General features: G+C 47.1%; 1 protein-coding gene across 15 annotated transcripts in view; it reads right to left on the minus strand.

Annotated features, from left to right (window-relative positions):
- Positions 1-13,937, minus strand: part of Mvb12b (multivesicular body subunit 12B) — a 157,994-nt gene that overhangs the window by 43,763 nt on the left and 100,294 nt on the right. The window contains exon 8 of one of the 15 annotated variants that reach the window (XM_006498371.4): positions 1-13,854. The exons of 13 other annotated variants lie outside the window; for them this stretch is intronic. In XM_006498371.4, the coding sequence (XP_006498434.1) occupies positions 13,649-13,854 (206 nt within the window). In that variant the 3' untranslated portion in view covers positions 1-13,648. The remainder of the gene's footprint in view (positions 13,855-13,937) is intronic. One more of the 15 variants, XM_006498369.3, reaches the window with a different exon arrangement.

A 13,937-nucleotide genomic window follows, 5' to 3' on the forward strand; every position in this document is an offset into this window, starting at 1 on the left:
ATTAGAAACATGGTTCCTTCTGAAGTGTGTCAGAAGTCATAGCCCCTTGGATGCTCATTAAACATGCAACCCTCAGCCCTGAACCTCAGACTTCACGGAAGCCTCCAGGTGTGCCTGCACCAGGCCTCGCAGTGGCGGCGGGTCCTTGAAGTGCCTCTGCACACACAGGCCCTGTTACCTGGTGAGGATGGGTCACCACTGACAGCTGGGTAATCTGTGGCCTTTGTAACCAGACACAGCGCTTAGTGAGGAGATAGGATCAGTCAGGCTCTGAACACCCTTGACAAATACAAGGCAAGATGTCTAGAGAGACAGCCAGTACTAACAGATGACCCATCTTCTGTTGCACAGGCATCCTCAGGGCTGCAGACCTCTCGGGGTTGGTCTGGGCCTCTGAAGTTTGCAGCATGAAAAGACCCCAGAAAGGACCCAGGTCTGCACTTGCGCACTGTGGTTTTAACCCTAGGTCTGCACTTGCGCACTGTGGTTTTAATGCCAGGGGTTTCTATGGTTTATTACTTTCCCCAGTAGGGGGAAAGAGATTAATAAATGCAGACACCTTGTGAATGACTCTTCTGGAATCCAGACGGGGTTTTATTTTTGGTTCCCCCCTCCTTCTCTGTATAATTCAAAGTGAGCTCTTCGTAGTCTGGGGCTAAGGAATGTGACACTTCCACTGGGGACTGGAGCCCTGTTTCCTCTCTGTGCTTCTGTGGGAAATCATTTGCAGCCATGGGGAAACCTTCCCTGATGTTTTTTAAAGAGGCTTTTTGGTCAGAACAAAGCAAAAGAATGTATTTCTGTACAGTCTCCTGGCTTAGAAGGTTCCACGCAGGTGACCCCTCATCGAGAGAGCCCTCAGAAGCCAAGGGTGACCGACTGCTTAGTGGGTCAAGCAAGACTCTAAGGGAAAACATGGAAGCCCCAGTGGGAAGTGGGGCTGTGCTGCAACACACTTTCTTAAAAGGCAGAAGATGGTGTCAATCAAAGAGGAGGCGACACCCCCAGAGCCAGGACTGGACAGAATCAGGATGTCCCAGACATTGCACACCTGGCACCTCTGGATTCTCTCAGGGATTCAGAGCCGGCAGGATTCTGCCGGTCCTAGCCTCTCCCCTGGGCTCTGGTGAAACCAACCCTCCCTGTCCCAGCTTTGCCATAATGACATCTACCATGGAGGGGTTTATGAAGTTGCTTCATGCACCCAGTAGATATTAAGAGAACCAGGTGCAGAATGTGGATCTCCTGATGGCTACATAACCATTTACTGGGCCAGTGGAAAAATTCTCTCAGCTTAGGCTTGGCAGGGACTCCGGAGTGCAGTATCAAGGCTCTGGCTTGGAGAGGGAGCCAGGCTTGGGGCTCAGGGATATGGGACAACAGCCATTCACCTTCTGTTCCATCTTTCTTATGAACTGTCCCCAAACTGTTTCTTGACAGACACCCGTGGGAAGCACAGGTTCTGCTTGTCCTGACTGTGTGAGTCCTGGTGGAGAATGGGCTAGCCTGTGATGGCAGCTCTCAGTTTGATTCCATGAAGGCTGCTGGACAAGCACCAAGCTGTGGTTTGTGTTCAGCGCTGAGGAAAGCACAGGTGACAGGAGACAGGCCACTCCATCCACACACAGCTCTTCTGGGAAGAGAGGCGTGGGACAGGTGCTTCCATGGTTGCTTGAGGTCTCAGTCGTATGAGCAGAACACAATGTAGGACAGACAGAAGGACAGGATGCTGTGTCCTTACATTAAACGCACAGCTCTTGTTTGGATCTGAGATGCTAACAGCCATGGTAGAACATCCTACTGGTGGCAATCCAGAGGGTGGAAAGATGAATGAATTTGTCAGTCTACAAAGGTGCACTGGGATTCTGCACAGAGGGTGCTCATTGGCTAGTGAGTGAGCCTTCCTGACATTCTGCCTCAGAGCCCATGTAGAAGCCTATAGGGAGTTGGAGACAGGAGACACTTCAGAGGCTCAACGGCCAGCTATCCTGGGGTACTCAGTGGGAAAGCAACAAAGAGACCCTGATTCAAGATAAGGAAGGCGAGGACTAATACTTGTGGTTGCCCTCTGACCTCCACATATACCATAGCATGTATACACCTGCATCCACACAGGACTGTGTGCACACGTACCTATATGTATACACACACTCATACACACACACACACACACACACACACACACACACACACACAGAGAGAGAGAGAGAGAGAGAGAGAGAGAGAGAGAGAGAGAATGAATATCAAAGGGCCAATAGCTAATGCTACTGATGAGGTGAGGGGATCTCCAGGGCCTAAGAACAAGGAGGGCCTTGGGTGGACGTGTGATAAATGGGGTCTGAGGTGAGGGGAGACTGGACTGCTGTCTGGAGCACACTGGGCTCCCTTGTAAGGGGTGAGTCAGGGAGACTTCTGTGAGGGACAGGAGCTTGTGGTATGAAGATGTCAGAGGACAGAGGACGGATGGCACAGAGGACATTCTCAGAGGTGGTGCAGGCCATGGCAGAGTCTGCCATTGGAGGAGCACTTCCTGTCCTTGGAGGTGACTGGCTGTGGCTACATGGGCCTTGTGCCTTTGCTTCCAAGCTCACGATGGCCACAGTATGACGATTTCTTTCCCACCTGGCTCCCAGCAGGCTTGTCCACCCAGCCTACACTTTGAACACTCTAGACAGGAAGTGGAGGGTGGGGGGGCTAAGTTAGTAAAAGCCCCAGCCAAGTATACTGTCAGCTTGTTAAAAAAAGTCAATTCGTTTTTATGTAAAGAAATCTTACCGTTAAAATTATTAACAATGATGTCACCTCTCGAGGAATTCATTTCAGCGAAAATTTATTTAAATAACTTGATAAATGACGTCATCTTTTACTTACTGAATCATTCATTCTCAAGTTCACCAATGTCTCACTTGTTCCTGCATTGCTGAGTTTTGTGAGGGACATGTGGACTACAGAGGTTTTTTTTTTTTTTTTTTTTTAATATGGCAATCTGGGGACATTTTAGAGACATATCCTACAAAATACTTGCTGTTTGAGATGACCTTTTACACTTTGTAGTCAACTACAAGCAGTATTTGGGATTCAGGATGCTGTGTGGGGTTGAAACAAGGCCCATACCCCACCCCAAGGTTTCCCTTACTCTTGCACTGGAGTGACTGGTGGGTTCTGAGTCATCTGACCGGGTGTTAGGAACTGAACCCCAGAACTCCCAAGATCAGCAAGCATTGGTAACTCCCGAGCCATCTCTCCAGCCCTTGCCCTTACTCTTAGTGGATGTCTCCTGTGGTCAAGACTAGAAACCCTTCTGTTCTCTGGGCCACTGTGGCACCCACTCTTTAGATAGATTCACCGGGATGGCCGAATAGCTGTGAACAGTGCCAAGACAGGAACGGTTCCTTCCAGGAAAAAAAAGAAAAAAAGGCCCTCTTGCTGCATTAATTCCTAGCTGAATGAAAATTAGCACCCGAAAATTAGCAAGAGGTGCTGAGGACCGCCACGCTAGTGGGCGCCTGGCACAGCCTGAGCATGGGCTGGCATTGGCTTCATGGGAGGCAGCCTCCAGGCAAACTCTGCCCTCATATGTGTGTAAAACCTTTGGAATCTCACTGGGAAAAAAAAAAAAAAAGCAACGAAACTTTATTTCCAGAGTGATCTTTGAAGTCTGAAAATGGAAGCAGAAAGGCTGTTTCTCGGTCTGGAAAGTTAGGCCAAAGCTCTGTGAAACGCATGGGCACGGTGGGGTGTGGGGTCTCTCAGCCTGTCCTGCAGGGGCACGGTGGGTGTGGGTCTCTCAGCCTGCCCTTGCAGGGGCACGGTGGGTGTGGGGTCTCTCAGCCTACCCTTGCAGGGGCACGGTGGGGTGTGGGGTCTCTCAACCTGCCCCTGCAGGGGCACGGTGGGGTGTGGGGTCTCTCAACCTGCCCCTGCAGGGGCATGGTGGGTGTGGGGCCTCTCAGCCTGCCCCTGCCAGGCCCTCCTGATTGTTTTATGTACCCCGTTTCCTTTTTCCCTCTGCTCTGTCCTATTGGGGCTTGAGAGCCTTTCCTGGGCTGGGACAATGCACACAGTAGGGCTACAGGCATGTAGCATGTGTACTTATGCATACGTGCATGTGAGGGCAGTGGTTCTGAGACGAGCCTAGCAGGTGAGCATAGGTCGAGCATGTGGTCAACACCTCCTCCTCAGGGCAGAAGGCAGGGCTTGGGCACATCAACTTCTCCACAGTTCAAGTGGGCAGGCAGAATCATCTGTGAAATTTCTAATTTCAGAAGTAAAAATGAAACTCCAAACTTTAGCTAGGACTGGGAGGTAGAGGCAGGAGGATCTCTGTGAGTTCTAGGGCAGCTTGGTCTACCTAGTTTGTTCCAGGCCTGATAGGGCTACATAGAAAGACCCTGTCTCAAAAACAAACATGCCCCCTCACCCCAGAACCACACCACACCACAGCACACCACAGCACACCACAGCACACCACACCACACCCAAACTCCAAACTTTGGAACAGGGGCAGGGCACTGGTGACCAGCACTTCCAGGCTCCTGGGATCCCTTTCTACCTGTGCCATGCCCTGGCTCCACGCTACCCCCTGAAGCCTCTCTGGCCAAATCAATTCTTTCAGCAGGATTGGCCAGGGCTGTGACGAGTGTACGGCAGCCCAGGTGCTCATGGAAGAGGGCCATTTCTGAGGGCGATACGGCAGAGGTGGGAGACAATGCTCAGCAAAGCATCCTGGACCCAGCAAAGGGGAGCGTCTGTCTCTTCCAGCACCTCAGTGTGCACCTAACTGGTCAGGATGAGGAGACAGACGGCTTGGGGGCCATTTCTCTTCTATTTGATAGGGTTGACAGAAGCTTCCTGGACAGTGGCTTGTCTGCGGTGGCACGCAGGCCACTGCTCTGGGCCTGCACTCTACAGCTCTGAGCAGGCCACCTGTTCCCAGGCAGGGCTTAGTTCCAGAATGACGGAAGCAGTCAAGCCTTTCACAGGTCTTTTATTTCTCACAGCAGTTAGCAATTCTCCTTGAACTTCCTTCCTGAGACTCCACATTCAGTCTCAAACACCCCCAGACCCTCAGATTACCCCATGCCACCTGTCAGTGAGATCAAAGATGGCTATTTTGGCTGTGGAACACTTAGCTGGGAGCAGAAGCTGGGCCCCTGCCGTGTTCTTTCCACTAGGACAGCTGATTTCCAGGCCCTGTGGCCCAGGTTTTGACCACAGAACTTTGACTGGAAGAGAGCTCTGTGCTCCTAGGCCAATCTGGGTTGCCATAGCCCTGCTGTGCCTGGAGCCAAACACTGCGCAAGCTAAAGCAGGGACAGGGGCCCCAGGGCATTGTAACGTTTGTTTTTTATGTCCCAGGATCCAGCAGTAGCCCATGGATAACAGAGCCTCTAGATTTAGCACAGTGGCCGATCATCTAAATCAACACAGCAACTACACCTTTCCAATTAGTTAACGGGAAAATTGTGTGTGTGCGCCCATACATACATGTGCCTGCCTGCATATGTCCATGTGCCTGCCTATGTACACACCAGGCAACGGAGTGTAGTTAGTAGCCACTGGGTTGGCATGGAAAGCTGTGTGACCACGTGGAAGTGAGCCAGACTCTGAGCCTTAGCTTGCACATCACAGACTGGGATTAATGATGTCCCTGTCTCAGCATTGCTGTGTGATGAAGCAGGGATGAGTGTGACACTGGGGACAGGCTAGCAGTCCAAACACCAGGACATGCAGCTACTATTGTTAGCATTTATTTCCAGAATAGGAAAGAAATAATCCGCGCCTGCTCCATCTCATGTAAAGCACAGTCCTGCAAACAACTCTCACAGGGAGAGTGACGCCAGCCATGTTGGCTGACATGATGGACGGACAGGCTGCAGGCTGACCCCCACGGGAGGCAGCAGAGTTAACCAGCTCCTGCAGGGACAGAAGTGCCTGTCATCGTTCCAGGCTGTTGTCTAGAGGGTTACATGAATGTAGCAGAGCTCTCTGACCACTCAGGTGCTGGGCACACAAAGCTTGCAGGAGCTGGGCATGTGCCTCATGGGACACACTAGCAGGGAAAGAAAGGCATTCTCAAGGAGGCACAATAAGTGGAGGACATCATCTTGATTTGCTGTGTGACCTTGGAGAAGTCACCAACCTCTCTGAATCTCATTTCCTCATTTGCAAGATGGGGATGACAGAAGGGATAAGGGAGTCCACGCATGAAGGTGGCTTAGTTCCGTAAACAGGCACAAGTCTCTTGCTTCTCTACTGGAAGGCCAACCAGGAGGACAGAAGCCAGCTCCATGACACACAGTTACCCATGAGCAGAGACTCTAGAGACTTACTGGGCCCAGGAGAGCCCTGTTGAGGTTGAGAAGCACATGGGCAGCTGGCAGGAGAGGGAGCAAGTGGCTACATTACCTAGATTCCCCCTCTGAGACACCTGACTAAGGTGGAGCAGCACCTTTGTAAAGTAACATCTAGATGCGTGGTATAGACTCTTAGTATTTGGGGATATCCTGGGCTAGTCAGTAAGACTCTGGTAACTCCATCTCTTCCTCCACAAATAACTCTACAAAATATACATGAGAAAACTGACCTAAGAAAAAATAGCATAAAAAACCCCAATAATTGTGAAAGAAATAAAAATTGTGTCCCTCCCCTCGAAACCCTCCGGCCGGGACTCACGTGTTTCTAAGACCAGCTAATGCTTGGGGGGAGACTTTCTCCATTCCCAACCCCCAAAGAACAGACGTTACAATATTTTAGAAGTATTCTCATATTTGAAAGAAACATCCCTGACCATTCATTCAGAATGGTATTTTGATAAGCATCAATCCTGAATCATTTCCATAAATGCTAGCATCACAACAGACAACAGGGGCCCAGAGCTAATGTACATTTGAAGAACATCACACCCCCTAAAGCAAGATTTACCTCGGAATACAACAACAGAATCTAAATGCAACAGAATCATCAAAGCAAAACGATTCATCTCAATAAGTCAAATGAGAAAAAAAACCTCAATATTGTTTTTAATAGACTCTGACTTTTTAAAATATGAAATTTAAATTAGTGCCTGAATTTAAAAAGGAAATCACTGTGTGTGCAGAGGTGTACACATGTGTGTAGTGTGTGTGTGCTGTGTGTACTATGTATTGTGTAGTATGCAGTATGTGTGAATTGTGTGTGTGTGTGTGTGTGTGTGTGTGTGTGTGTGTATGAAACCACCAGTTAAAGCCTAACAGGCAAAGCAATCTACACAAAGTGAAGACCTACAGAGATCTATGACACATAGAAGGAAGAGTCATGTTTCTTTAAAGGTGACCATCCTTCCAGAAGTTTAAATTCAATGGTTTTCAAACAAATCTAGACAGAGAGTATGTTCCTTAGAACGTCAAGTAACTACATTTTAACTGGATTTTAAGAAATGAGCTAGAACTGTTAAGGCCATTTTGGAAAACAGCAAGACAGGAAATCAAAGACATGTCTCCTGGGCTGGAGAGAGCTCAGTGGTTAAAGACACTTTCCTGCTCTTGCAGGGGACCTACATGGGGCAGCTGATACCAGCTCTAACTTCTTCCCTGAGGTGTCTGGCACCCTCTTCTAACTGCTAAGGGTACTGCATGCATTTACACACATCCATACATACAGACACATACACATATGTTTTTTAAAAATCTTCAAAATAAATGTATACATTTGTAATAAACAAAAGTGTGATTTCCATTAGGCTATATATCCAAGGAAACAGGACAGGGAGGGGGCCCCAGAACATACCACGCAAGCTGTGACAGTCATTTAAAACTGCCTTTCAGATGCACTGGCTAAAACAGAAATACCATGCCATAACGACGCTGAGGAGCAATGCATTTTCATCCCTATCATACAATGAAAATTATAGGTGAATTTTAGATTTCAGTGTGAAAAAAAGTAATGACAGTGCCAGGACTTACCAGGAGGCAGGAAAGGTTTTCCTACACATAGCAGCAAAGATGCAAGACAGAAAAGAAAACCCAAACCAAAGAACAATATGCAAACTGAAAAAGCAGTAATGACTTTTCAAGAAGCCCCTGCCCACCTCAGGAATTTCAGTCAGGCAGGGAATGGGGGGAGGGGCCACACTAGTTACCCAGGAAACACACACTAACAAGAAGCCACAATGCTGTCTCTCAGACAGGCATGGCTTTTAGACATTAACAACCAGTTGTGAGGCCTTGAGGGGGGACCCCAAACAGATCCCCTTTTGTGTATCTGTCAGCAATGTAAACTAACTCAGCCGCTATTCTGGGTGGCTTATCATTGTACACACAAATGGTCAGAACCATTTTACCTTCATATTTGCCTAAAAGAACAGCCAAAGTACAGGCGCTGACTCCCCACGGGCATACAAACCCAGGTCTGAGTTCTAGCTGCCCACAAAGGTGACGGGTTTAGAAAAACCATCAGAGCAGTTCAGAAGCCACGCCGGTTCCCTTCATGCAGCTTTGATTTACATGGCAGCTTTATGCTTGTTTACATTTCTCCTGACTGCAAATGGTGTCACGCACCATCTGTGGATGCCTGGCTGCGTGAGTTTTGAGAATGCATAACTTCTTATAATAGGTGTGTACATTTTATGGTAGTCAACGATCAAACAGACGATTGTCTGCATATATTTTACGGATTCATGACACACCTGACTTTTTCTTAACTTTCTATAGTTTTCCGGGCTTGAGTGTCATATGCAGAGGTTTCTCAAATCCTCACGAATCCCAAAGAAATAATTTGCATATAGGTGGGCTGGCAAAGCTTGAAGCCCAAACCAGTGATGTCCAGAGATCCCTCTTAGAGGCAAGGACCAGACTCTTTGACAAGGAATGAGATGTGTGATGTCATCACAAGCAGACACTTAGCCACGGAAAGGATCAAACTGTCTACACATGCAATACAGGAGGTGCCATGAGGTCAGGTCAGGCAACACACATGGTGGGCATGACATAAAGCAGACATGAGATCTCCAGGGACTGTCCACCAGGGAGGGGAGAGGCTAGGAGTAGATGCAAGTGAGATTTTGGGGGTGATGGATATATTCTATATCTTGCTGCTGGAAGTGGGCTGTCATATATCTCGTCATTCTTCAAGAACCACTGAGCTGTACGCATAAAAGTAATGGATTGCATTGTATGTAAAACTGGACTCCAATAAATCAAATTAAAAAATATCCAGAATGGACAATTACCTTTGCATATAAATGTCCAGTCTCCCCTCAAAAAAAAAAAAAAAGTCAAGAAAGGATAGTCTCTAAAACATTGTTTTATGAACAAAGAGATTATGAGTGACATTTATTTTCTTCCCATACTTTCATGTATTTTTTCAACTTTTGTTTTTAGTAGTGAACATGGGACTTTCGTAATTCAGAAAGGAAATGGTTTGCATCTGGTTTTGATTTAACAAAGAGAAAAAAAAGAACAAAAATCTATCAATGAGCCATGTGTCTGGAAAAAGGCCTTTTATTTAGTTCTTTGTTTTCTTTTTTTTTTTTTAAAAAAGATAAAATTTTGTCACTTTTTAAGTATGTGTATTTCTGCATGTTGGTGTGTGGGTATGTGCACATGAGCACAGTGATCCAAGGAGGCCAGAGGCAGTGGGTCCTGCTGAAGCCAAAGTTATAGGCAGCTGTAAGGTGCTGGGAACTGAACCTGGTCCTCTGTAAGAGCAGTGTGCACTCTTAACAGCTGAGCCTTCTCCCTAGGCCCCACTGCATTCGCTTCTTACAGGAGTGAAAGCCAAGCTCATGTCCAGCAAACACATCAGCTCCATCAGGGCTGACGAAGCCATCTGAGTCCAGCACCTATGATGCCTCTGCTCTCAACGGGGCCTCCGAGCAGTGAGGGTGAGGACAGCTATCAGGAGAGCTGCCTGGTCCAAGAGCTCCATCTGTCGCTAGGAAAACAAACCCTGGAGAAACAGGGCTACAGCTACAGTCTGGAACCTAAGGACTCAAGTTTGGCTAACATTACCATCTAGACTGTGAACAGAGGAACACCAGCCCAGACGCTCTGCCTCTGCCTGCCTGCCTGCCTACCTACCCAGAAGTCTGGCACAGTCTCAGGTGCTGAAGGCGCTATTTGGAAGAAGTGGGTCACTCCCTGGAGGTGTGCCTTGGAATTCCAGCCTTGTTCCCTTCCCATCTTCCTTTTTGTTTCCTGGCCACCGAGGTGGAAGCTGCCACGGCCATAACACTCTCTCTGCCTCACCCCAGTCCACAGCAGAAGAGCTCACTCACTACAGGTCCCAGTAAATCCTTCTAGCCTTATAACTGTTTCTCTCAGGCATTTGTCACAGTGACAGAGAAGCTAACATCAGAACCCAGCTCCTGATGTACTGAAGGTAAAATCGGGCAGTGGAAAGCTCTGTGGATCCTGTCAGTCAACACTTTCCACACCGGGAACCACTGTCTCAGACCCTGGATTCATGGTTTTCCCCAGTTCAGTGACTGATTTTGTATTTTTCTTACACATGAAACTCACTTTTTGAATTCAGAATGCCTAACACTAGTGGGTGGCTCTACCACTCCAAGTGCAGTGTCCCCTCTTCCCTTAGAGAAGGACTGTCCTCACACATTGTCATGACAGGATGGAGCCTCTTCCCCACAGAACCTGGTTGTGCTGGGGGAGGGGGTGTCATCCTGCCTCCCGAGAGGATGCAGGAACCACTGGATGTAAAAACTGCCACAGCTAGGGGCTGCTCTCTCAGCTTGGGTCCCAGAATAAGATGGTACATGAAGCAGGGTCCCAGCCAACTTACAGCCACCAAGGTGTCACTGAGTGAGACATGGAGTGGAGTATGGCAAGCCACATGAGCTGGGGGACTGTTTGTTACTGCAGCGCACCACAGCAAAGACTGACAGGTACACCCATTTTAATCTTCTGAATAATGGCACCCATTGTGTGCTACATGGATGAAATAAAAGATTTAAAAGTCTACAGTAGCTACTTTCAAATCACATTCCCATAGCACACACCTTTGAAAAACACTGCAACAATCTGACACACACACACACACACACACACACACACACACAGAAGCATGTGTGTTGGCTATTTTTTTAAGTGTTTGTATCAGCTGTAAGAAAGATACCAGACTCAGAATTGCTAAATGTGTAGGCAAAGCACTTCTAAGAATCAAGAGGAGACATTGAAAAATCAAAGTCAAGAGTCCAGTTCACTGAACAGGTGGCTTCATTATGAAATCACCCAACCATTAATTCCTGTTACAGCAAAATCCAGTGGACTGCCTAAATATAAAAGGTGCTTATTGACTCCACCTCTAAGTTAGCACAATGGGTCCCATTCAGGGATCTAGAACTTTCCGTATGGATGCATCAAGCTCTAATCATTAATGGTCCACTTATTTGGCTCAGGTAAATGGCATTTGCATATGCAAATTATGTCTAAATATTCTGTACTATTAATGTTATCACTAATTACATAATAATAGTTACCAATTTCCACACAGATCAAACTTACAGTTTTGTAGCTATTAGGGAAATTGTGCTTTGTAATTAAGATAATCCTCATTTCCAGATGCTAATTAACTATATAATAATTAGTCTCATTCAGTAATGCAAATGAAGGATTTTCATCTTTATTGATAAAGGAGTTACTTCTTATCGGTTAAGGAGCGGTCTCCCAAGAAATCTTGCAGAGAAATGCTTTTCCCTCTAAAGGTTAAAGGTGAACCCTTTTTTTATCAGCCTCATTTGTGAATGCAAATTAATCACATCGAAGATAAATGCGCCGGTCTTCTACTATCAGGACAGAACGTATAGCTTACTGGGTTTCCCGCTACATATATAGATAAACACAAGTGCTGCCTGGCCACGACTGTGGCTCTGTCGTCCTCCTTTTGTTCCCGTTCAGGCGACAGGAAAGACCTAGAAACAGCAGTGACTTATGTTCTGGCCACAGTGGGAACAGGGGAGTGGAGAATTTTGTGAGTAAATACACAGGCAAAAAAGAATCACGTTTGCTTGGATTATTAAGTTTTCTGTGCTGCAACAGAACACAGACTGGCACCTCCCATCGTGACTAATGAGAGCTGCCTGGGCGAGAACAGAAGGGCTGACAGCCAGCGAGGCCTCGTTGGCAGGCCCCAGCCAGGGCCTCGCCGCATTCATCATCCGCTAAACCAATCCACCAATTCCGCACCACCATTTGTCATTAATTATGCTAATCAGCACACCATTACTCTCTGATGACACTGTAGCCGTTATTAGCTAGTTATGGCTTTTCAGAAGTACAACCGATTGTGTATGCACGGGCTGTGCCTGAATTAGCCTACAGGGAAGAAATGTCCAATTACAAAAAGAAGAAATTTGCTATTATCTTTTTTTAACAAACCAATTTAGTAATTAGAAAAGTCTCTGAACTCACACATTCTTTTCCTCCCCTTTTGCTTAAAAAAATAATTGAAACAAAAACTGTACTTTTCAATAATTCTCTGAAAGACGGGGTAACACAGAGACGTTTGAAATGGGGCTTGGGAACCACTGTGCATACGCTCTGGTGCTGCCCGGCCTCGCGAGGCATCTTTAGAGGTGGAGCTGGGATCACCATGCCTGTGCTTTGGTGACACCAGCTCACAGGGTGTCCTCCCATTATACCTTTGAATTAGCAGGACTACTTTATTATGCATATTTCAGCCACATTGAACTCCTGAAAGATGGCAACACAGCCATGTGACCCTTTACAGCATGCTCACAGTGGAGTGAGGCTGTTCCTCAGGAGGCCAGGCTGTGCAGCCTCACCTGGCAGATGCTCCCACAACAAGGGTGGCGACAACTTTCTTTAACCCTCATTCTCCCTGTGACACTGGGGTCCTTGCAAATGACCTTGGAGATGAAAGGTTTGGCCAAGTTAGCCCCTGCATGTCTTGCACGTGATTTGGGGGAGCAAAGGGACTGTCCCTGTGTGTCACCGTGGACAGCAGTCACAGCAAGAACAGGGAAGACCTTTTTCCAAACACCAGGCCTTGGCAAGAGGCTTGCCAAGTGGGGTCACCAAGTGTCAGCGGGGCTAAGCTCTGGGCACTTGTCCAAAGCAGGTATCAATCCCCAGTCTCCAAACTCGGGCCGGAGTCTTTCCCACTAGTTTGAGAAGCTTCATCTGGATTAAGAGCTCATTAATATCATCAGAGTAAATGGCCTATTAAAACATCTTTAAGCAGTATCTGAACATAAATCTCCCTAAACTATATTTAATGACTGTACTTAAGATACATTATATGCAAGTCTTAATGAGACATTAGATAGCATTTTGAAGATTAAAATTAGAGAATCCATATAAAGTCTGTCCACTTAATGTAGCCGTAAGCTATCCCGATGAACACATTACTACCAAATTATACTGCATTAGAACAAATATTTTTAATCATGTCTGATTTATTCATTCCCCCTTTTGCATAACTTTCGTTTAAAAAACCCATTTGTAGTTTACGAAAAAGTGTATGTGAAAGATCCCAAGTTTTTGGAAGTACTGTGGAAGGAAGATGGAGACAGAATCTCGGTATTGTCAAATGCAACCACTCGGGTTTTGAATTATTTCCACGTGTGGCTTTCTGGGTTGAAGTCACAGATATTTTACTTTAAATTTCCTTCAGATCAGAGTGAAAACAGAAGTCAGACAATCATGCTCTGAAGGCTGGAATCAGCAAAACAGACAGGGTTCTGAGCGTGCGTGCCGCACAGGTGACAGGTGTATCTAGGCAACCCTTGCTTTTCCTCAGGGCTCTCACTGCTGGTGTCTAGTGCTCCCCTGCAAATCCAGATGGGCACGCTCTGTCGTGGGGTCTGCGGCCTTCTGCTTGCCTTTGCTTCACCAAAGCCTGTGGAGATGTGAGTGAAGCCCTGTTTCCATGCCAGGGCTCCCAATGAAGAGCACTTGGTATGGTTACTGCAAGAAAATTAA

Source organism: Mus musculus, chromosome 2, assembly GCF_000001635.26.
Source record: "Mus musculus strain C57BL/6J chromosome 2, GRCm38.p6 C57BL/6J".
Classification (NCBI taxonomy): Eukaryota; Metazoa; Chordata; class Mammalia; order Rodentia; family Muridae; genus Mus; species Mus musculus.